Source organism: Macaca mulatta, chromosome 12, assembly GCF_049350105.2.
Source record: "Macaca mulatta isolate MMU2019108-1 chromosome 12, T2T-MMU8v2.0, whole genome shotgun sequence".
Lineage (NCBI taxonomy): Eukaryota > Metazoa > Chordata > Mammalia > Primates > Cercopithecidae > Macaca > Macaca mulatta.
In genome coordinates, this window is record NC_133417.1 from 107,173,065 (window position 1) to 107,196,230 (window position 23,166).

A 23,166-nucleotide genomic window follows, 5' to 3' on the forward strand; every position below is an offset into this window, starting at 1 on the left:
GAGTCAAACCCAGGGATTCAGGCTCCAGGGTCTTTGCTGTCTTTGCTCTCAACCATCACCCTATATTGCTTCTCCACAAGTGCATAGGTAGGACATTTGTTGCTTTCTTTGTACTTGAATTTTTAAATGATGATCATATGTCATTTTTTAAAACTCATTACCAAAAAACAAAAGAGCGTCTACTTGGAAAACAAGATGAATATTCCCCAGGCCAACAAAACAGAGGCTAAACTATCCTGACCATCTAACTAATCTAGGCAGGGTGTGTTTAAGAGAAATAACTCCTTTACAACTAGAGTAGGCTTTGGAACAATAGGTAGCCTACAACTTTAATGATAATCATTGCAAAACAGCGTATCTGTGTTTTATTGGCTCTAGGCAGATTAGCTGGAGGAAATAAGCTTCCTCAAGAGATCACCTCTAGGAGAGAGGAAAATATGCAATAAAAGAAGAGGTCGAAAAAGTCCCAGGTGTACGCAGTCAGCATCCAGGTTACTGTATATCTGAGCAATTTGCTGGACTGACACAACTTCATTTTCAATGACATAACATAACCAGCATGATTCATCCTGCCGTCCAAGGGCTATATAATAAGTGTGGTAATGGGGGAGCATCTCCCGAGAGGGTACAGGAACAGCTGTGTGTGTCACCTGGGAATGGCACCCACCTATAAATCCCATCTCTTTGACAACGATTCCAAAGTCCCCCTGTCACTGTCACTCACCCGCAAAATTAATGACTAAAGAGGAGAAGAAGAGGAAATGCCTCGCCCCTGAAATAGAGAAAGACTGAGAGAGGGACAGAGCAAGTTAATAAATAAAACAAGAGCCTGAAGGGAAGAGCTGCTTTGTCAGAATATAAATATTTCCCTTCCCCTTTTATCTTTAATGTAGTGTGAGAAGCTTATTAAAGGGAAATGCTTCTCCGTCCCTGGGGCCCTCGCACAAGCCTTGCAGGGAGCTGACTGCAGAACGGGGTCGCCTAGCCCCACGCTTCTAAACTCTTCCCTGCTGGAAGTGAGCGTAATGTGCAGAGCAATAAAGAAGGGCTGGGGGAGGAAAGGGAAGCCATTGTGGCCATTAGGATCCTTATCTTGATGGGCCTGGTGTCAGGTTATGTTAATCGCTGGGAGATGCTGAGAGACTGAGGATGAGAAATGCCTGTCTGCTCAAAGGCTTGGCCTGAGATTCCAAGGGAGGCTGACATTGCTAGACTTACCCTCTGCTCCGTTAGAGAGAACAATATCCAAATTTAGACAAAGGGGAATTTGCCTGATGGGGGTGTGGATGGGGAGTCCTGTGGGTGTTCCTCTGAGGAGCCCTTGGTGGCTGCACATCTCACATCTCCAAGAAGACAGCCAGCACGAGCAGTCCCAGCATATCCCCAACAGAAGCCTATTCCAAAAGCACGGAAGACATTTGCCCTCCACATCTCCTTCCTAAAACCCCTAAAAGGATGGGACATTAAAGGCCTACATACCAAGTCAGGCCAGCACAGAGCTCGGCACATGGTAGGTGTGCAGTAAGTCTGTACGGCATGACATGGAGGCTGTGCTGGGCTTGTTTATCACTGTATCTGTGGGTCCACACACAGGGGCCGGCACACTTGGTTTTGGATGGATGAATGAACACATGCATTTAGACACAGTGAAGGCATCTCCTTTGCTGCCTCTCCAAAGGATCTTTGGATGTGGTCAGGATTTGGGTCCTGCTGAGCTTTGAGGCTACCATATCTTTGCTGGCCTTTTGGAGATATTCAGCTGTGTGATTATACAAGGATAAGCCACCCATCCATCAGGTGCCAGTCTAGCCAAAGGCTGGGAGTTGGGGGTGGAGAGAATGGCTAAAAATTGCTGCCAAAACATGCTACTCCTTCACTCTCCTTGGCTGAGATCTTCCAGGGGAGCAGGCCCTGGCTGCTTTGCTACTATACACCACCTGCCACATACCCATGCATTTCTATTTCTATAATGTAATCAATGAGAGAACAGAAATTACTTTAAAACTGCATTTCTAAGTCTCTTTTGTGCTCAGACCAGGATATGCACTTAGCACGTGTCTACTGCAATTTCAAACCCATTAGGCACCACATAATCATTCCTGCTGCAGAACCTGCTCTGCATCCCCATTCGGGCGCTCCATCCTACCCATTTTGATGTCTCTTGGGGTCTCATCCTCAATAATTTTGTATGGTTCCCCTTCCCACTGAAACTCAGTAGGTTGGAATAAAGACTCAGCTAGCTACAAATCAGAGAGCTCAAGTCATTGCTATTTCCCTGCACTCACCACTTTCAGGACCAATGACATCTTATGGCAACGTCCGTGCTACAGGGAAGTATGTAATTCAGGGATGGAGAGCCATTCTTAGCTGGTTCCCAGAGAATTCCTTGTCCAGGGTTCTAAACATTACCTACAGCAACTGGCAATACCTGATTTAACATTCTGCCTCCTATATAAGCCCCATCTAGCCTCCCCATGGTCTCAGCCGCATTGGGGGCCTGGAACCTTGAGAGGGCCTATTTCCAGTGTTCCCACCAACCGGGTGGAGGAGGAGGTGTGGGAGCGGGGTGGCACACATATATCTGAGGGGTGGTTGTGTGGGAGAGGGATTAAATGTGTACTGTGAAGATCAATGGAAGCCTTGGGGAGTCAGATTTCCGTTCAATATAATGAAGGACTTTCTAACAATTAAAGCTGTCCAAAAAATGAAATGGGAACATGCAAAGAAAGCCCTCTGTCCCTGGAGTTCAAGCAGAGCTGAGATCTCTCCTGTCAGAACTGTGTTTTGGCCAGTGGCACACACACCTGACACTTGTCAGTGTGATCAAGTGGTGCCTCCACGTCTGGAGCCAGATGGCCTGGGTTCAAATCACAGCCCCACTAGTTACTAGCTCCATGATCTTGGGCAAGTTATTTAGCCTCTCTAAGTGTCCGTTTCTGCATCTAAAACATTTTAGATAAAAACATATTAGACTTTCTGGGCAATTGTGAGGGTTTTATGTTTAGCAAAGGAATCTGTGTTTTTTTGTTTGTTTTTTGTTTTTGTTTGAAAAGTAAGATGGTGTTCTAAGCCTTTGGGTGCTCAAAGCCCTTACTGGTTTATAGAAGTCATAAAAGACAGGCCACCATTTTTACTTGCTACAACATAAAACAGTATTTTTGTAATTAATTGTTTTTGGGGGGGTTTGTGTGTTTTTAAAGATAGTAAGGGAGATGTATTCAAGGAGGACCATGGCGATAGGTATAAGGACCACTGTAACAGGGTCTTGTAGCTGGGGAGGAAGATTGGACTCAACTCCCATAATTGTTATTTTACATACACACATAAACACAAACTTCAGTGTTTAAGCTTTCAGAAATTATAATGAGGAAAATGATTTTAAACCAACAAATTTAACCGCATAAAGTAGAAAACAACGTTTTTAATGAACAAATATTTATTAAGCACCATCTAGTGCAAAGCCTCCTAGGAAATAAAAATATGTTTTAGGCTGGGCACAGTGACTCACGCCTATAATCCTAGCCCTTTGGGAGGCCAAGGTGGGTGGATCACCTGAGGTCAGGAGTTCAAGACCAGCCTGGCCAACATGGTGAAACCCCGTCTCTACTAAAAATACAAAAATTAGTCACGCATGGTGGTGGGTGCCTGTAATCTCAGCTACTTGGGAGGCTAAGGCAGGAGAACCGCTTGAACCTAGGAGGCAGAGGTTGCAGGGAGCCAAGACTGTGCCACTACACTCCAGCCTGGTCAACAGAGCAAGACTCTACCAAAAAAAAAAAAATGTAGATGCAGATGCTGCCTGCCAGGGGTTTGCCATGCAGCAAATAACTGCTTCTGACCCTTCCACTTGCAAAAATGGGCAGGGTTCCACAGGCTCTGCAAATCTAAAATGAGCTATAGGGCATTTTGAATGGGCTTGTATCCCAAATGAAATGGGCAGGACCATAACATAAAGCAAGTTGAACATTTTTTAATGCGCCATTGGGACTTCAGTTTTTTCCCTGTTTTCCATCAGAAGGTCAGCTCCTCTGAAGATTATAATCATGTTGGTAAACACTATATGCATATTGCCTAAAACTGAAAAAGACATTTTTTCTTCTTTTATTTATACCTAGCACAGTTTTTGTTTCTGAAAGACCTATGCCTAAAAAGGGCATGGGTAGAAATAAACATGGGATGCCCAAAATATCTTTTCTATGGGGTATAAGCATCCAGATTTGGAAAAGAAAGATTTTTCTTCAACAGCTCCTGTGGTCTGCAGCAACTTACAAACATCCATCTCTTCAGCATATTTGTGTATTGGAAATAGGATGGAAATGTGACTTTCCTCTGGCCCTGCCATTCCTACAGTATTCTCACTCTCAACTGAGCATACATGATGCCGACAGCCTTTTGAGAAACCAGAAACTTTAGCTCCCATCTTCCCAGATCAAATTGCCTCTTTAAACCATTACCAATAATAATCATTCCTTACTGAGCATTTGTAACATGCCCGGTACTAAGTACATTGTATTATCTCATTTGACCTTTGCAATCCTATGAAGCAGGTGCTACCGTTAAATATTATCACCATTTTACAGATGAGGAAACTGAGGCCAAGCGGAGTTAAGAAGCAGGTCCAAAGTCACATAACTAACAAACTACTGAACAAGGATTAAAATCCACAAAACCTAGGCTCTCCACCAAAACTATCAAACTGCATCTCTAAAGAAAGAGGAGTCCCCACTATACCAAAACTAACAGCTTTCAAAATAGTGAATGGGAAAACTACTCTATAGTTCTTAGAAGAGAATGTGAGATTGTTTCTAAAGGAAATATCCTGTATTCCTTACAGCGATGCAGTATCCCATGAACATCCTGGTCTTGTGATTTTCTCTGGGACAGCTGGCTGCATAGGAGGTAGAGAGAAACACATCCTCACCGAGGCTTCCACAGAAAACACAAGCTCATCCTGTCTGCTCTCTAAGAGCCTTCTCCAGGTCAGGCATATACAGATGGCTTGTGCTGTTAGGAGCAGCCTAAATTTCTTCCTTGTTCTAATTTCCTTCTTTTTTTTTTTTTTTTTTTTTCTTCAAAGAGAGAACTGGATCCAATGTCCCATTCTGAAGCTGGCGTGGTGTCTCAAGCCTGTAATCCTAGCGCTTTGGGAGGCCAAGGCAGGTAGATTACCTGAGGTCAGGAGTTTGAGACCAGCCTGGCCAACATGGTGAAACCCCATCTCTACTAAAAATGCAAGCAATTAGCCGGCATATTGGCAGATGCGTGTAATCCCAGCTACTTGGGAGGCTGAGGCACGAGAATCATTTGAACCTGGGAGGCGGAGGTTGCAGTGAGCTAAAATGGTACCACTGCACTCCAACCTGGGTCACAGAATGAGACTCCATCTCAGAAAATTCCCATTCTTTGAATTACCACCAGTGTAACCCTAGACCTCTCTATGCCTTGGTTTTCCCATCTGTAAAATGGGTGGAATATGCTGTAGCCACCTCAAAGGGCTGCTGTGAGGATGAAAACTCAAGAAGTATGGGTTAAGGTCTTAGCACAATGCCTGACTATGGTAAACACTCAATAAATGTTAGCTGTTAATAATATAAATAGTAATGACATGGCTAATACCAGACACCAGAGTCAGTTAGCTGGCTTACTCTTAACTGTTTAGCTGGAATTTAAGTCAGGACATCATCAACCCTGGGTGCCAAAACACAGCAAGACCAATATGGTCCTCAGAACTAGGGTTTTAAAATAGGGTAATCTCTTGGAGCCATGGACCAGCTTTATAAATTAACGCTAGGGGAAGAGAAGGAGTGAAGTTTCACAAGTAAACCAAAGCCCCTTTTGTTAGAGTGAGAAGTCTGTCGCTTCTTTTGTTTATCTCTTCTCTAAATGTTTCCTCTCCGGCCTCCCAGGCTGTTTTCAAAACCCCTCAGTTTTGGTAGCAGCTCTTCACAAGTCTGCTGGAAGCCAGAGAAACAGGCCAACAGCCCCTTCCCCAGCACAAACAGCCAGCAGGCACAGCCAGGTCCCTCCCCTGCCTCTGAGGTGAGGCTGGATGCCAGCAGTGTTTTCTGCAACCCCCTTCCAGTCCTTTCTTGACAAGGCACAGCTGTCCGGGGCAGCTCAGGCTGTGGACACCAAGCAGAGTGGCCCCACTCACCAGCTTTCTGTGGGTCTCCCTGTCACAAGCCACCCCGAAAGCCCCTCACTCCGGCCAGTCACTTGGATCCTTCACTCTGGAACTCACACAAGCTCTTTGCAATGTGAGGTGGAGCAGAGAGAATAAAGTTGGGCCCTTATGTGCAAAGTTCTTGGGTAAAACACAAGCCCAGGAACCCAAACGTGTGGATTCTAGTTCCAGTTCTTTCTGTCATGAATTGTCCAGTGCTTGGACAATTCACTCTACCATCTTGGGCTTCAGTTTTCTCACCCCCAAAATAAAGGGAATGAATGACTGGAATCTGAGATCATTTATTTAAAAATCCATCCCTAGGCCAGGCGCAGCGGCTCATGCCTGTAATCCCAGCACTTTGGGAGGCTGAGGTGGGTGGATCATGGGGTCAGGAGTTCAAGACCATCCTGGCCAACATAGTGAAACGCTGTCTCTACTAAAAATACAAAAATTAGCTGGGCATGGTGGCACGTGCCTGTAGTCCCAGCTACTCGGGAGGCTGAAGCAGGAGAATCGCTTCAACCCGGGAGGCAGAGGTTGCAATGAGCTGAGATCATGCCACTGCACTCCAGCTTAGGCAACAGAGTGAGACTTTGTCTCAAAAAAAAAAAAAGAATCCCTGAACCATTCTCCAACTCTGCCCTTCCTATTTATGTATTTACGAGACAGGGTCTCACTCTGTCAACCAGGCTGAAGTGCAGTGGTGCTACCACAGCTCACAATAGCCTCAATCTCCCAGGCTCAAGTGATCCTCCCACCTTAGCCTCCTGAGTAGTTGGGACTATGGGCACTCTCTACCATGCCCAGCTAATTTTTGTATTTTTGGTAAAGACAGAGTTTCACCATGTTGTTCAGGCTGGTTTTGAACTCAGCTCAAGCAGTCCACCCACCTTAGCCTCCCAAAGTGCTGGGATTACAAGTGTGAGCCACTGCACCCAGCCTAGCCCTTCATTTTTAAATCACATGATAGGCTGGCTCCTAACTCAGGCCAAACTCCCATTATAATTTTGAGACAAACTCAAAGTCATCGCAGAAAACCAGATTCATTTGTCATTCAAGGCTATAAGATTGGGTCGGGCACGGTGGCTCAGTGCCTGTAAATCCCAGCACTTTGGGAAGCCAAGATGGGCGGATTACTTGAGGCCAAGAGTTCGAGGCCAAGAGTTCGAGACCAGCCTGGCCAATGTGGCAAAACCCCATCTCTACTAAAAATACAAAAATTAGCCAAGCATGGTGGCGCACACCGGTGGTCCCAACTTCTTGACAGACTGAGGCATAAGAATTGCTTGAACTCGGGAGGCAGAGGTTGCAGTGAGCCGACATGGCGCCACTGCACTCCAGCCTGGGTGACAGAGCAAGACTGTCTCAAAAATAAAAAAGAAAAGAAAGAAGAGACTGTAAGATCCATGGTGGCGGGGACGCAGGTTCCTGCACCTCACACAGCACAGGGCCTGACACATAAGGACTCTAAATACATTTTAAGAAATAAACAAAGACCATGTGGTTTAATTACACCCTTTTAACTTGAGCTGTACCTTACTCATTCATTCAATCATTTATCGAACCCACTCTGCTGCTGGCACTACTGTGTAGATTTAAATAACTTTCTGTGACGACCTATAAACAAAATAACTGGTGACTGAGGCAGGGAATTAAAAGCTAGGAGAGATTCCTCAACATATTAATGAGAAAGTTAGCTAAGAAATAAAGGGCTTCTCTGTTCCCATCCCAGAGGCTTCTGATAGGCAGCATTCTAATAAAAGTTGCTTTAACCGGCTTCACACTTTCAAAGCCAAAATTAACACCATACAACGGAAGGCCCCAAATAAATTCAGAAGGTAAGACCCAAGCCAGTGAGGGACTCGGATTTACTCATGAAAAGGAAATCTCAAAGCTCTCTTCAGTCTCAAACCGGCTCACTCCGCCCTCTCTTAACCACCTCTTTTTGCCACCTCCCTTTGGGGACCCCGCCAGGTTCCTCAGGGCAGCCACTTCTCGGCCCCTCCCTCAGGTGAAACCATTCTCAAATTAAATCACAAAGAGGAGCAGCCAGTCTGCAATGATCTGTGTTTATTTAGTAAATGGGTTGATTGCCCTCATTTGTGGAGATTAAGGGTTAATTTCCTAACGCAAAGAAAACCGATTTCTCCAAAAGCAGCCCCAGATAATTAAGTGGAAAAAACAAAATTCAAATACCTCTCCCCACCCCCACCCCTACCACCCTGACCCTTCCCATCCAGTTTTGGCCTCTCGGTGGCCTCTCCTGCAAGGTAGCCACAGGCTCTGGGTTCACTGAGGCTCTGAGGAAGGATTTGGTAAACAAAGGCTTAGGAATTCTTTAGGCCCCTCTAAGCTGACATCTGGCAAATTCGAGATCACATAACAGTTTCTCTCTCCCCCCTCTTCTGGCTTTGAAAGGCAAATGTTTTGAGGTTTGTGTTCTCTCCCATTCACAGGGTTTTTAATCAAGTGGAGTCAAACCACTTTGTCTACACCTTAATTGAAGAGCCTGGCTCTAGAGTTTAAAGTACTATTTAGAATAATAAGGAGGAGGCAGGGAAAGGGAGAGGGGGGAAAGGTGGCTAAGTGGAAATGTGAAAGGCTAGAAAAGCGATGGGCAAGTGGCCCTTCAGGGAACACTCAGGGTATCGCGTGCCCGGCCTTCTCAGCACAAGTGGGCACAGGCTGTGTGCTGCTGGGCCTGACTGGTGCGCTGCCATCAGAACCTGGGAAGACAAGAAAGTCCCTACTTGGGAAGTCCTAGCTTAGGCGAGGAACCCCCAGATAGAGCCATAGGCTATCAGAGCGAAGCCAGATCACAAAGCCCAGTTTCTACCACTTACAGATGCAGACAAAGCTTCAAGAGGTGCACTCACTTGCCGGAGAACAAGGGGTTAGTGGCTGGACCAAGACCCCAAGAATTCTCATTTCCCTGGCTGTAACTGAAGTCTGTCTCTGTTCCTCTGAAGACAGAAATGCACCACATCCATCTCAAAACAAATTTTCATACACTTGGGAAGACAGTTAAATGACTTCATATATTTTTCCAAGAGAAACACACTTTCAACTTGTCTTCTCATCAGCTATTTTGGATCCTGACTGCACAGCAGACTCACTTGAAGAGCTTTTAAACAGACTCTCTAGGAGTGGGGCACAGAAAGTAGGCTTTTTAAAAAGTAAATCTCTCTACAACTACCTTCCACCATCCCTTTGAGAATCACCTTTTTAACTTCTTTGGGTTACTCTTCATACTGGTTCCTTCACGCTGCTTCATTCACTTTCCGCATGCCAAATTTATGTGTTCGATTTAAAAGCAATAGTAGGGCCAGGCACAGTGGTGCATCCCAGTAATCCCAGCGCTTTGGGAGACCAAGCTGGGAGAATCACTTGAGCCCAGGAGTTCAAGACCAGCCTGGGCAACAAAGAGAGACCTTGTCTCTACAAAAAAATTTTAAAATTAGCCAGACATGGTGGCATGTGCCTGTAGTCCCAGCTACTGGGAGGTTGAGGCAGGAGGATCGATTGAGCCCGGAGAGTTCCAGACTGCAGTGAGCTACAATGGCACCACTGCACTCCAGCCTGGGTGACAGAGCAAGACCCTGTCTCTAAACACAAATAAATTAAAACAATAGCAGTGATTGTTGACGCATGATTAGCTTACGGTCTGCTGTGATTCTCAAGTCTTCTGTCCCGAGCTAGCCTTTCACCATCCTGTATCTCTGCAATGTATGCATCTTTATTTTCATTGAACTTCATCTGACTGATGAATTGCACAATTTGATTCAACAAATTGAACGTCTACCTTGTGAAAGACGAGGGAGAAAAATAAGACATAGTTCCTACTCTCAAAGACCTTTCAAATAAATAAGTGGGGTAAGAAAGCACCAAAATGACTGAAATATGAGACAGAATATAGCAATATCAAAGAAAAGTGGCAAAAGAAACTGACGTTTGATGAGTACCTACCATGAGCCAGTTATGTTGTGATAAAATAGGATTAGGCTTGGCTGTGAGGCATTGGAAAGTCTAAAACAATGTTGGCTAAAACAATGTTGGCTAAAACAAGACCAAAGTTTATTTTGTTCTCATATTTGAGAAATCCAGAGGGAGCCCATCCCAGACTAGCATGGTGCACCTCTGTGTTAGAGACTGAGGGCCTTTCTCCCTTTTGCTCCTTTCCCAATGTCACCTCATGGTCCACAACAGCTTGCGGAGTTGCAGCTGTCAGGAGGAGGGAAGGAGGGTACTTGCCACTCCCTTTAAGTGGCACACAACAGTTTTGCTGACACCCCATGGCCTGGGCTCAGTGGATCCCATAAGGGAGTCTGGAAAATGGGATCTTTATTCCAGTTGGTCATATGTCCATCTGAAGACTGGGGGCTTTATTACTATGGAAGAAGAGGGGAACAGGTATTGGCGGACAACTAGTAGCCTCCACACCATGTTAAGAACTTTAGATTCTTCAGTGCACTTATTTCTCAAAACAACCCAAAAGAAAAATGTGTCCCCGGCCTTTACAGATAATTCCTATCTTTCAACACTTCTGCAATCACAGTCCACTCAATGTCAATTGCAGCCCTGGGAGGTATATTCTCAAATTCTTTATCCAGGCCATTGAGCAAGATGAAGGTGGTTGCAAGACCCAGCCTTGTTAATCAGCCTTCAGTGGATACCTCTCCTAGGCTGGTGCTGATGCTCTGTGGTCAGCCTTCTGCTACTGTGGACACATTCTCCAGGAGAAAGTCGGAGAAGACGTGTGTTTTCACCCTTTTCTAAGCCTGGCACTGTGGTTAGTAAGGTTCTCCCTAGTAACAGACCAGGAGTCAGACAGCTTTATTCATAGGGATGGCAGAATTCCGAGGGAAGGAAGCAACCAGGAAACAGCTCTCAGGACTTGGTCTTTTTGTCTTCTCCTTCTGAAACAGGTGTTCCTTCTCTCCTTCCTTCCTTTCTCCTTTGTTTATTTCCTTCCTTTCTTCTGTATTTTTCCACTATAAAGGCCACTGCTCTCCTGTCTTTCCTTCCTCTGCTCCCATTGCCACCATCTAATTGCTGTCTCTACTCACTTCACTGCCTCACAGCTCTTGCTTCCTCCAAGCTTCTACTGCTTCCTAGTTTCTGCTTGTTCCCTCCTCACTGAATACTTCCCAGCTTCTGCCAGCGTATTTTACACTCAGACCCCCAAATGAAAGCATCCAATTAGGTGGCTTCTCTGTATAGAGCAGGCACAACTGTTGGACAGAGGTCTCGTGCCAGACAACCTCATGGCTGGGTCACATCTTCTACTCCAGACTCAATCCTCTGAGGACAGGATTTATGTGGCACAAGGTACACAAATGGCAAGGTGAGTCTAAGGAAATGCTATGAAGCAAACTGTGGAAGTAGCAGCTGTTGCATTTCAGAATAGCCACTGTGACCTTGTTGAGACTCATAAATAAGGTCCCAGACCCAACATCACACCATGCAATGACATTTATCCAACCATCTCTCTCTCTCTCTCCCTCTGTCTCTCTCTCTCTCTCTCACACACACACATTCACACATGACACATGACACATGTCACACTCCCTTATGGTTCTCATTATTTCCATCCTTCAGTTCAAAAAGTAATCAACTAGAGTGAAAACTTCGTGCAAAACTAAAGGCATCAAGCTGGGCACAGTGGCTCACACCTATAATCCCAGCACTTTGGGAGGCCAAGGCGGGTGGATCACCTGAGGTGAGGAGTTCGAGACCAGCCTGGCCAACATGGCGAAACCCCATCTCTACTAAAAATACAAAAATTAGCTGGGCATAGTGGCGGGCGCCTGTAATCCCAGCTGAGGCAGGAGAATCACTTGAGCCCAGGAGGCAGAGTTTGCAGTGAGCCAAGATTGCACCATTGCACTCCAGCCTGGGTGATAAGAGCGAAACTCTGTCTCAAAAACGAAAACAAACAAACAAACAAAAAACTAAAGGCATCCTATAAGGTAACACAATGTACCGCTATGGAATACAAGCCTGGTTCAGTGGTTCCCAAACTTGACTAATTCCAAAGAATCACCCAGTGAGTGTCTAAAAATTAAATCCCCAAGTCCCCCACTAGAGATTCTGACTCAACATATCTGAAGTAGGGCTCAGGCTTCTGAAAATTTTTTTCTTTTTTCTTTTATTTACTCCTCAGGTGATTCTGATGACCAGCCAGGCTTGGACTCCACTGCTCAAGTTCCATGTTTACTCTTCCATAGGATTCCCTGGAAGCTTTCATTACTACCTTGAGTCTGGTTCCCACAGCTTCTCCTCCTAGCTCCCTCCTTGATAAAATTCTCTTACTGGGAGAGCCTGATATACAACAAGTTTCCCATTTGCCCTAGGGGGCAGGAGTAGGGCTCCCAAGTCTCCCAATCTAAATGCCCACTAGTGCAGTTTCAGAAATGGAATTGTTCCTTAGGTAATTAGAGAAAATTAACAGATTCTTCCAACTTGGTTTGAAACCTGAGTCAGGTGTAATGTTCAAGGGGTCATCACTAACCTGGACTTGATATATCCCAGCCTAGAAATTCTGGGGCTTCTCTAAATTTTGGAATAGCTTTTTATCAGACATATAAAAGAACAAACATTAGTGTTTATCATAAAAGACGTCAGGTAGCAGTGCAGTGTGAAGTGAAAAATGTATTTAAAAGATAACTATTTTTGATGCTCAAGCTAATCTGAAGATAAGAAGTTCTAGCACACCCAGTGGTACACCAGGGCAAGCTCTTAGGGGCTTGTGGAGCTGATCATGTGCATCTTTTCCAAACACTAAGTTCAGTGACATCACATTGGCTTGAAATTGGTTATGGTAGCATTATTTACACCATGGAAATTGGCAAATGTACAGATCAGAGCTTTTTTCCCAGAGAGTCGATTGTTAAACATTTACCAGCATACCACTATAAAACTTACAACCTCAGCAAAGAGTCAGAGCCCCAAAATATGCAGCTAACTTGGCCTTTTATTTGATCCCTAAGATTTGTATCCATATAACTAAACCAGGATTCTGCCCTGATGATTTTTTGCCTATGGATCACACAGCATTTCGTAAATATTACCTCATGAATTCTCACAACATCCTGGGGGAGCAAGGGAGGTTAAGTGACTTGCCTGAGGCAAGACAAGAAATCAATAGTGAAAGGCAGAACTAAACCAGTCTGTATCAACCACCTCTGCTATCCGTCCTAGATATCAGTACTGTGCAGACCCACATTGGAGACATGGGTAGCAATTACCAAAGGTGCTTTTTACATCATAACCCAGATAGCTGAAGTCGCTTTCTACAGACTATGGTCCATATGCTCTGACCTTTGAGTACAGATTTGACTCCCCAGCGCTCTACATTTGGATGTTTTTCCCAGAACTGTTCATGGTCTTTTATTAATCAACTTCCTCCATGTTTTGTCTCTAGAGTCCAGGGACATGTGTTTGGAGCTGGTTGGCCAGAGTTAGGGTTCTGTCCTGACTCTAACATCTGCAAGTGGCATCATAACCAGTCAACACTGTATTTTTATCTGTGACCCTTTCTCTGGACTCCCCAAGGACAGAGCTCCAAGAGTCATTTCTCTCTGTTGCCTCATCTTCATAATATTCTAGGAATGAATAAATGAATAATCCTTGTAGTAAGCAGCCTCTCAAATGGCTCCCTGTGATTCCCCCAATGGTTTTGCACACTCTATGTATCCCTGCTACCCCTCGAGTGTGGGAAGATCTAGTGACTTGCTTCTAGTGAATAGTATATGGCAAAAGTGATAGGATGTCACTTCCCAGATTAGGTTACAGAAAGACTGTGACTTCTATCTTCTCCGTCATTTTTTCCTGCTCTCTCTCTCTCCCTCCTTCCTTCCCTCCCTCTCTCAGAGGGAGAGACTCTCTGAACCTTTGCTGTGAGGGAGGCAAGGTGCCATATTATGAGTGGCCTTATGAGAGGTCCACATTGCAAGGAACTGATGTCTCTGGCCAACAGCTAGTGAGAGCCTGAGGCCTGCCAACAGCCACATAAGTGAGTTTGAAAGTGGGTCCTCCAATTGAGCCTTGAAGCCATTGCAGCCCTGATCAACACCCTGATTACACAATAGACAATGTATAAAACTCTCAACTAGCCCAGTGTGGTGGCGCACATCTGTAGTCCCAGCTTTTCTGGAGGCTGAGGTAGAAGGATCACTTGAGACTAGCAGTTCAGTGAGCTATGATCACTCTACCACACTCCAGCCTGAGTGGCAGGGTGAGATTCTGTCTCAAAAAACAGAAACACAAAAACCCATCTCAATCGACAAGGGAAGTGTTGGTCAGACTCAGTGACTGAATTTACCATATAAATCATCTCTACAAGATGCGGCCTGCACATCTAACATGATTATTGCATGGTTCTCCTCTTCTTCAACTTAGATATCTCTAATTTTCATAACATTTGAAAGGGTTTTAGTGATAAGAATATTCCCATTTTTGGAATGATCCAACACCCCAACAAAAATGAACACAAGTCAATGACAACCTGACAACTGGAAATTCCAAGTTCTCCATGTTACCATGTCAAAATTGTCTAGTAAAAGAGAGGCCAGAAAGGAGAGCATGTGTTAAAAGTTGCCCTTTCTGGTCTTGCATGAGTAATTATTGCACTGGGAGCTTCATTACAGCCACAAGACTGGGGCACACGAAGGTGGCCATTTTCAAATCTGGCCTGACATCAGAATGTAATTCAACTAGATAAACCTGGGACTTGGCCAAAATAAGTAGCATTTGTAAAACTGGAGCCAATGAATAGCATCACCTTTCTGCGGGACCATATGACTACATGTGAAGAAATAAAGACCTTTGTTATTTTAAAGGGCAGGGACCATTGGAAATTTTGCAGCAGATAGTTACAAAATTTTCCACCCTTGGCTCTCCCAAGAAGATACCAGTTAGTGGCTTTGGGAGTTGGGTGTGGAAGGGGTTGCTTGGGAAAGAAAATTAAATTGATCCTGGACAGAATATAAACAAATGTCACTACATTTGTCATAGATCCTAAAACAGATGATTAGACCCTTGCATTGTGAACTTACTTTTTCTGATCTTTTATTACTTGGCTCCTTAAAATCATAGCATTCTATACCAGGCAAGGCTTGGAAAGCCAGAGCTCCCCTCTCACAGCAAATTCTTATTGTGGGGAATAATTTTGGATTGATTTTTTAAAAATCTTTAAAAACAAAACAATCTCTTTTTAAAATTGACTTTGCTTCTCTGCTTTTTGCACTTGTCTGCCTGGGACAGAGCAAGAGGACTCACATCTGTGACACTTTCCATCTGGGATGGGTTTTCTGCATCTTAGGCATAGATTGCTTTTCATTTGTACCTTCTATTTGAGTTAAGGTTTTTCTGTTTTTGCCTTTTTTCATTTTTTTTCCCTAAATTATTATCCTATTGCCTAACATCAGAGCTGTCTGGGGTTATAATATGGAGAGTAGAAGCTCATCAGCTAAACTGGTTTTAGCTGCAGTTGAGACAGTATTTTTATCCTGTCAGTTTTCATTTTATTTGATGACAGCGCTTGGTATTTCTTCCTCAATAAGCAAAGATGACTTAGATCAGTGGCCTGATGAATAAGCATGAAAATTTGATTTAGAAAAGGAGGATATCCTGAAGCTCACGGAGAGAAAAAAGGAATCTAACACCCCACCACACATACTTTAAATGACAAAGCAAAGCAGCAGCATTGTCTTTAAGCAACGTATTTCAACCGAAGATCAACACTCCCCGATGTTAGGTAATAGGAATAATAATTTCGAAAGAAAAGGGGGGCCCTTTAAAAAACACAAAGAAGGAATGAAACGTTTTTTAAAGCAAGTGTCATATTACCTTCAGCACCTTTCTTTTTTTCCCCCTACCTTTCTTCCCCCCTCCCCGCCAAAGAAAAGGAAAAAAAAAAAAGGGCGGGGGTGGCGTCCGGGAGGGAGGGCGAAACTGATGCTTGGGAGCAAGAAGGCGACTCCCGCTGAGGGCCGGATGGAGGATGTGATCAGTCTAACACTCTGCCTTGGCCCAAAGGCTTCCTTCCGCCCTTTAGACCTATTAACAGGAGTGGGGAAGGACAAAGACCGTGAATTGGAAGGAACGATTCCCAACAATCTTCGGTGATCGAAATAAATAAAGAAAAACAGAGAAAGCCAAAGTCTTCCATGGAAGGGAACCCAATTAATTGTCTTCGATTTCAGAATGAGTTTTTTTCTTGCCGTAGAAGAAGCGCACGGGAGACAGCAGAGACAGCAACTTCTGCCAAGGTTCAACCTGATCAGAAATCGCTCAGAGCTCCAGCACCCGGGACTGAGGCAGAAGGGCTCGGCCCGGAATAACGTTTTTTAAAGCATAGGATTGCTCTGTGTGTGTGTGTGTGTGTGTGTGTGTGTGTGTGTGTGTGTGTGTGTGTGTGTGTGTGTGTGTGAGAGAGAGAGAGAGAGAAGAAGAAGGAGGAGGAGGAGGAGGAGGAGGAGGAGGAGGAGGAGGAGGAGGAGGAGGAGGAGAGATTGATTTTTTTCCTTTCCTTCTCAACATGTCACTTCCCTGCATGGGAATTCCTGATATTCCTGGCAGCCCGGAGAGAGGGGAGATGCCCCCCTGGTGACTTCTGACCCTCCAGGAGTAACCAGAGAGAGCGCGCGCGAGCGCCTAGCGCCTGGCGCAGGACGAAGATTTAACCGAGAACAAAAGAACGTTTGCCAATCAGAAAACGCTACCCGAGAACGAGGATAACCCCGCTTTGTGTTTTGAAAACTCTTTAATTAGCCTGGTTTCTAAGACGCATTTAAGCATTTCTATGCAGATTCTAAATGGAGGATCTAATGGTTGCTTCTGCAACGAAGATGGGATCCCGAAAGGCCACACGCCGCAGAACCAAAGCACACGGGGCCACTGAGACGCCCGGCGCGTCGTACAGAGTGTTCCTGGGCGCTCGGTCTCAGGTTACTTCTAGAACCAGTCTCCCCAACGCCGTCTTCGTTTCCTTAAAACCTCGCTAGAGCCACCCCAGCTCCCCAGACTCCAGGCCGTGCGCGCGGGCGGGGTGGCCTGAGCCCGGGTTCCCCGCGCTCCCCGCTTTGGGCCCTTCCTCCCACCGTCACTCGGCCCCCTCCGCCCGACTCGGGTTTCTCCTGAGGCGGCCCCTCCTCCTTTTTACAACTCGGGAGAGGGGAGCGGGGACTGTGGCCTCGCGTGGACTGTTTGGGTCCAGGGGGAAAGAAGCGATCCTCAAGGCGCACCCCCTTCTCGCCCCGTCCCAAACCACCCATTGAGGACCCGGCGACCCGAAAGCCCCGCCAGAGCCAGTCTTTGCAGTCCTAACGCGACTCCCGGTCACGTCTCTCCCCGCAGGGGCGCTGCGCGGTCCTCGCTCCCCGCAAAAGCTGCTGGCGAAGGAGCCCCTGCTCAGGAATGCGCATCTGAGTGCACCAGGAAAAGGAACAAATCTTTGAAGCAAATTCCCTTTCTGCGCGTTTTCCCCCCTGAGCGAATTCAGGGTAAAAGTTTTTCCGAACTTTTCCCTCCCAGTCCCCCGCCCCTCCCCTCAGGAATCCGCCCAGAGCGCCGCGGACACCGCCTCCGCCGCTCCCGCGCCCGCCCCTTCCGACTTCCGCCCAATCCAAAGGCGGCCACCGAAAAAACAAAGGCTGCCATTGGGCCGCCGGGACCTGGGGCCGCCCCCGGAGTGGTTTGTGAATGGGGGGAGGGGAGGGGGCGGGCCGGTCCGGAACCCCGCGAGCCCGACGCTTCTTCTGGCGACCAGCGCGACTCCGAGGCGTTAGTCGGCGCTCCCTCCCGGCGGGCGGCGGCGGCGGGCGCCAGGACTTGCGGCTGGGGCTGCGCGGGGCTGGAGGGGCCAGGGCCAGGCCGCGGGCACGAGCGCCTCGCGGTTTCGGACGCAGTGTGACTGGATTTCCAAAAAGAACTCGCCGCGCTCCCGACTCCGGGGCCGAGATCGGACTCAGCGAGAGCCGGCCGTTTGGCTGAAACTTGGGGCCGAGCTTTTGGGGTTGAAGAAGGAGTGGGGTGTGGAGGAGGAGGCGAAGGAGGCGGCGGCGAGCGGAGCCTGGAGGCCAGGAGGCGGGGCAGCACCGCGGAGGCGGCGGCTGGGGCGAGCGGGCGGCGGCGCCAGGGGTTCTCCAGGAGGGGGTTCTCCTGGAGGGGGCCCGACCGGGCGCGGGGGCCGTGCGCGCTGCCGTGCGCCGGGGGTCCAGAGACTTGGGCAAACTTTGAAGGGTGCCCGGAGCCGCTTGTTGCTCCTCGCGGCGGAGGGAGCCTCACCGTTAAGTCCTCGCGGGGAGAGCAAGGCGGCCCTCCTCGGCGCCCCCAACCCAGGCTGACGAGTTTTGGGCCCCCGGCGGCCCTGCGAGTGCCGGGCGGCGGCGGCGGCTGCGGCGCCCCCGCGGCGCGGGCACCCAGGCGGCAGCGCCCTTTGCTCCACGCCGCCCACGGCCCGGCCCCGGCGCCGTGAGGACTCTCATGCACCGGGCGCGGCGGCGCCTCCCCGCATGCTTGCCTCTCCCAACCGCCTCGTCGCACTCCTCGGGCTGAGAGCACCGCTGCACTCGCGGCCGGCGATGCGGGACCCCGGCGCGGCCGCCCCTCGCTTGTCCCTGGGCCTCTGCGCCCTGATGCTGGTGCTGCTGGGCGCGCTGTCCACGGGCGCCGGGGCGCAGCCGTACCACGGAGAGAAGGGCATCTCCGTGCCGGACCACGGCTTCTGCCAGCCCATCTCCATCCCGCTGTGCACGGACATCGCCTACAACCAGACCATCCTGCCCAACTTGCTGGGCCACACGAACCAAGAGGACGCGGGCCTCGAGGTGCACCAGTTCTACCCGCTGGTGAAGGTGCAGTGTTCTCCCGAACTCCGCTTCTTCCTATGCTCCATGTACGCGCCCGTGTGCACCGTGCTCGATCAGGCCATCCCGCCGTGTCGTTCTCTGTGCGAGCGCGCCCGCCAGGGCTGCGAGGCGCTCATGAACAAGTTCGGCTTCCAGTGGCCCGAGCGGCTGCGCTGCGAGAACTTCCCGGTGCACGGCGCGGGCGAGATCTGCGTGGGCCAGAATACGTCAGACGGCTCCGGAGGTCCAGGCGGCGGCCCCACTGCCTACCCTACTGCGCCCTACCTGCCGGACCTGCCCTTCACCGCGCTGCCTCCGGGGGCCTCAGATGGCAGGGGGCGTCCCGCCTTCCCCTTCTCATGCCCCCGTCAGCTCAAGGTGCCCCCCTACCTGGGCTACCGCTTCCTGGGTGAGCGCGATTGCGGCGCCCCGTGCGAACCGGGCCGTGCCAACGGCCTGATGTACTTTAAGGAGGAGGAGAGGCGCTTCGCCCGCCTCTGGGTGGGCGTGTGGTCGGTGCTGTGCTGCGCCTCGACGCTCTTTACCGTTCTCACCTACCTGGTGGACATGCGGCGCTTCAGCTACCCAGAGCGGCCCATCATCTTCTTGTCGGGCTGCTACTTCATGGTGGCCGTGGCGCACGTGGCCGGCTTCCTTCTGGAGGACCGCGCCGTGTGCGTGGAGCGCTTCTCGGACGATGGCTACCGCACGGTGGCGCAGGGCACCAAGAAGGAGGGCTGCACCATCCTCTTTATGGTGCTTTACTTCTTCGGCATGGCCAGCTCCATCTGGTGGGTCATTCTGTCTCTCACTTGGTTCCTGGCGGCCGGCATGAAGTGGGGCCACGAGGCCATCGAGGCCAACTCGCAGTACTTCCACTTGGCCGCGTGGGCCGTGCCCGCCGTCAAGACCATCACTATCCTGGCCATGGGCCAGGTAGACGGGGACCTGCTCAGCGGGGTGTGCTATGTTGGCCTGTCCAGTGTGGACGCGCTGCGGGGCTTCGTGTTGGCGCCTCTGTTCGTCTACCTCTTCATCGGCACGTCCTTCCTGCTGGCCGGCTTCGTGTCCCTCTTCCGTATCCGCACCATCATGAAACACGACGGCACCAAGACCGAGAAGCTGGAGAAGCTCATGGTGCGCATTGGCGTCTTCAGCGTGCTCTACACAGTGCCCGCCACCATCGTGCTGGCCTGCTACTTCTACGAGCAGGCCTTCCGCGAGCACTGGGAGCGCACCTGGCTCCTGCAGACGTGCAAGAGCTATGCCGTGCCCTGCCCGCCCGGCCACTTCCCGCCCATGAGCCCCGACTTCACCGTCTTCATGATCAAGTACTTGATGACCATGATCGTGGGCATCACCACTGGCTTCTGGATCTGGTCGGGCAAGACCCTGCAGTCGTGGCGCCGCTTCTACCACAGACTCAGCCACAGCAGCAAGGGGGAAACTGCAGTATGAGCCCCGGCCCCTTCCTACGTTTCCCACCCCTGCCCTCTTGCAAGAGGAGAGGCAGGGTAGGGAAAGAACTGCTGGGTGGGGGCCTGTTTCTGTAACCTCCCCCTCTACTGAGAAGTGACCTGGAAATGAGAAGTTCTTTGCAGATTTGGGGCGAGGGGTGATTTGGAAAAGGAGATCTGGGTGGAAAGCGGTTTGGATGAAAAGACTTCAGGCAAAGACTTGCAGTAAGATAATGATAACGACGATGTGAATCGTGAAAGGTACAGGCCAGCTTGGGCCTAAGAGAAGATTGAGACCAGCAGAAACTGCTGTGAGTTTCTCCCGGCTCTGGGGCTGAATGGGGGCTGTGACTGATCCCCCTGCTGCAGGGCGAGTGGCCTGTCTAGACCCCTGTGAGGCCCCGGGAAAGGTACAGCCCTGTCTGCGGTGGCTGCTTTGTTGGAAAGAGGGAGGGCCTCCTGCGGTGTCCTTGTCAAGCAGTGGTCAAACCATAATCTCTTTTCACTGGGGCCAAACTGGAGCCCAGATGGGTTAATTTCCAGGGTCAGACATTACGGTCTCTCCTCCCCTGCCCCCTCCTGCCTGTTTTTTCTCGCGTACTCCTTTCAAGTCTTGTAAAATAAGCATTTAGAAGTCTTGGGAGGCCTGTCTGCTAGAATCCTAATGTGAGGATGCAAAAGAAATGATGATAACGTTTTGAGATGAGGCCAAGGAGACGTGTAGTAGGTATTTCTGCTACTTTTTCATTTTCTGGGGAAGGCAGGAGGCAGGAAGACGGGTGTTTTATTTGGTCTAATACCCTGAAAAGAAGTGATGACTTGTTGCTTTTCAAAACAGGAATGCATTTTTCCCCTTGTCTTTGTTGTAAGAGACAAAAGAGGAAACAAAAGTGTCTCCCTGTGGAAAGGCATAACTGTGAAGACAGCAACTTTTATAGGCAAAGCAGCGCAAATCTGAGGTTTCCCTTTGGTTGTTAATTGGTTGAGATAAACATTCCTTTTTAAGGAAAAGTGAAGAGCAGTGTGCTATCACACACCGTTAAGCCAGAGGTTCTGACTTTGCTAAAGGAAATGTAAGAGGTTTTGTTGTCTGCTTTAAATAAATTTAATTTGGAACACATGATCCAACAGACTGTTAAAATAGTCAGGGAAGTCTCTCCCTTCATTTTTTTTTCCTTGCTATAAGCCTATATTTAGGTTTCTTTTCTATATTTTTTCTCCCATTTGGATCCTTTGAGGTAAAAAACATAATGCCTTCAGCCTCATAATAAAGGAAAGTTAATTAAAAAAAAAAAAAAGCAAAGAGCCATTCTGTCCTGTTTTCTTGGTTCCATCAATCTGTTTCTAAAACATCACGCGTATGCTGACCCTGTCTCTGTGCGATTGGGTTGGGAGGTGATCAGCAGATACCATAGTGAACGAAAAGGAAAGTTCGAACCATGGGCCCCATCTTTAAAGAAAGTCATTAAAAGAAGGTAAACTTCAAAGTGATTCTGGAGTTCTTTGAAATGTGCTGGAAGACTTAAATTTATTAATCTTAAATCATGTACTTTTTTTCTGTAATAGAACTCGAATTCTTTTGCATGATGGGGTAAAGCTGAGCAGAGAATCATGGGAGCAAACCTTTACCCCACCTTTGACACTACCCTCCAATCTTGCAACACTATCCTGTTTCTCAGAACAGTTTTTAAATGCCAATCATAGAGGGTACTGTAAAGTGTACAAGTAACTTTATATATGTAATGTTCACTTGAGTGGAACTGCTTTTTACAATAAAGTTAAAATTGATCTTGTGTTTCTTCAACCTTCAAAACTATCTCATCTGTCAGATTTTTAGAACTTCACAGGTTTTGGCATCTTTTGTGCTGTATCTTTTAAGTGCATGTGAAATTTGTAAAATAGAGATAAGTACAGTATGTATATTTTGTAAATCTCCCATTTTTGTAAGAAAATATATATTGTATTTATACATTTTTACTTTGGATTTTTGTTTTGTTTTGCCTTTAAAGGTCTACAACGAAGCCCCACTTTATCACATGTACAGATCACAAATAAATTTTTTTAAATACAAAATGAACATTTATTTAGTTTACTATTCCTGTAATATTAAACCAAAGAAGAGAAAGAAGGAAAGTATGGGAAAAAAGTATGGAGGGACACCATTGGGTGTGTCCCCTGTAAAAGAGAATGGTATATGTTATTGAGGTCTTTTTTTCTCCTGCCTTTAAGATACAGAGTATAATGAATGCCTTCACTGTCATTTAATGTTTTTTTTCCTGTTGTTGCTGCTTCCTGCCTTCCTCCATACCACCCCACTACACACCCCTAAGCCTTTCTACATCCTGCTTTGGATAACTATTGAAGGTATTGAATAAGCATCTCTTTTAGAGAAGTGCTGTCTGATCCGTGTTTTTACTGCCCTTAGGAGATGAAATCCATATTCGAAAGGGACTGGAAGATAGTTTTTATATTTGCTGCTTTTTTTTGGTAGTGTTTCCCTAGTGAAGAATTCAGTGTGTTTTTGGGTGTTTGGGTGTTTTCTTTATTTTTTTAACTGATCAGTGTTTTGGTATTCTAATATAACTTATGTAGATTGGTAATCCTTAAATGCTTTGGGTTCAGGTGCTAGGGAAAGTCAGTGGATACTTTGAGATTAAAGGCCTTGCTTGTGGAGTGTTCTCAGCTGAAGGCT

General features: G+C 47.7%; 1 protein-coding gene across 1 annotated transcript; it reads left to right on the plus strand.

The window, feature by feature from the left end:
- Positions 1 to 17,950: 17,950 nt before the first annotated feature.
- FZD7 (frizzled class receptor 7) lies at positions 17,951 to 22,547 on the plus strand. Its single transcript, XM_001100283.5, has one exon. It carries the CDS (start codon positions 18,682 to 18,684, stop codon positions 20,473 to 20,475), a length of 1,794 nt encoding a protein of 597 aa, XP_001100283.2. The 5' UTR covers positions 17,951 to 18,681; the 3' UTR covers positions 20,476 to 22,547.
- The last annotated feature ends 619 nt before the right edge of the window (positions 22,548 to 23,166 follow it).

Coding starts and splice junctions, on each gene's coding strand:
- FZD7 (XM_001100283.5), top strand. CDS start 18,682: ATGCTTGCCTCTCCCAACCGCCTCGTCGCACTCCTCGGGCTGAGAGCA.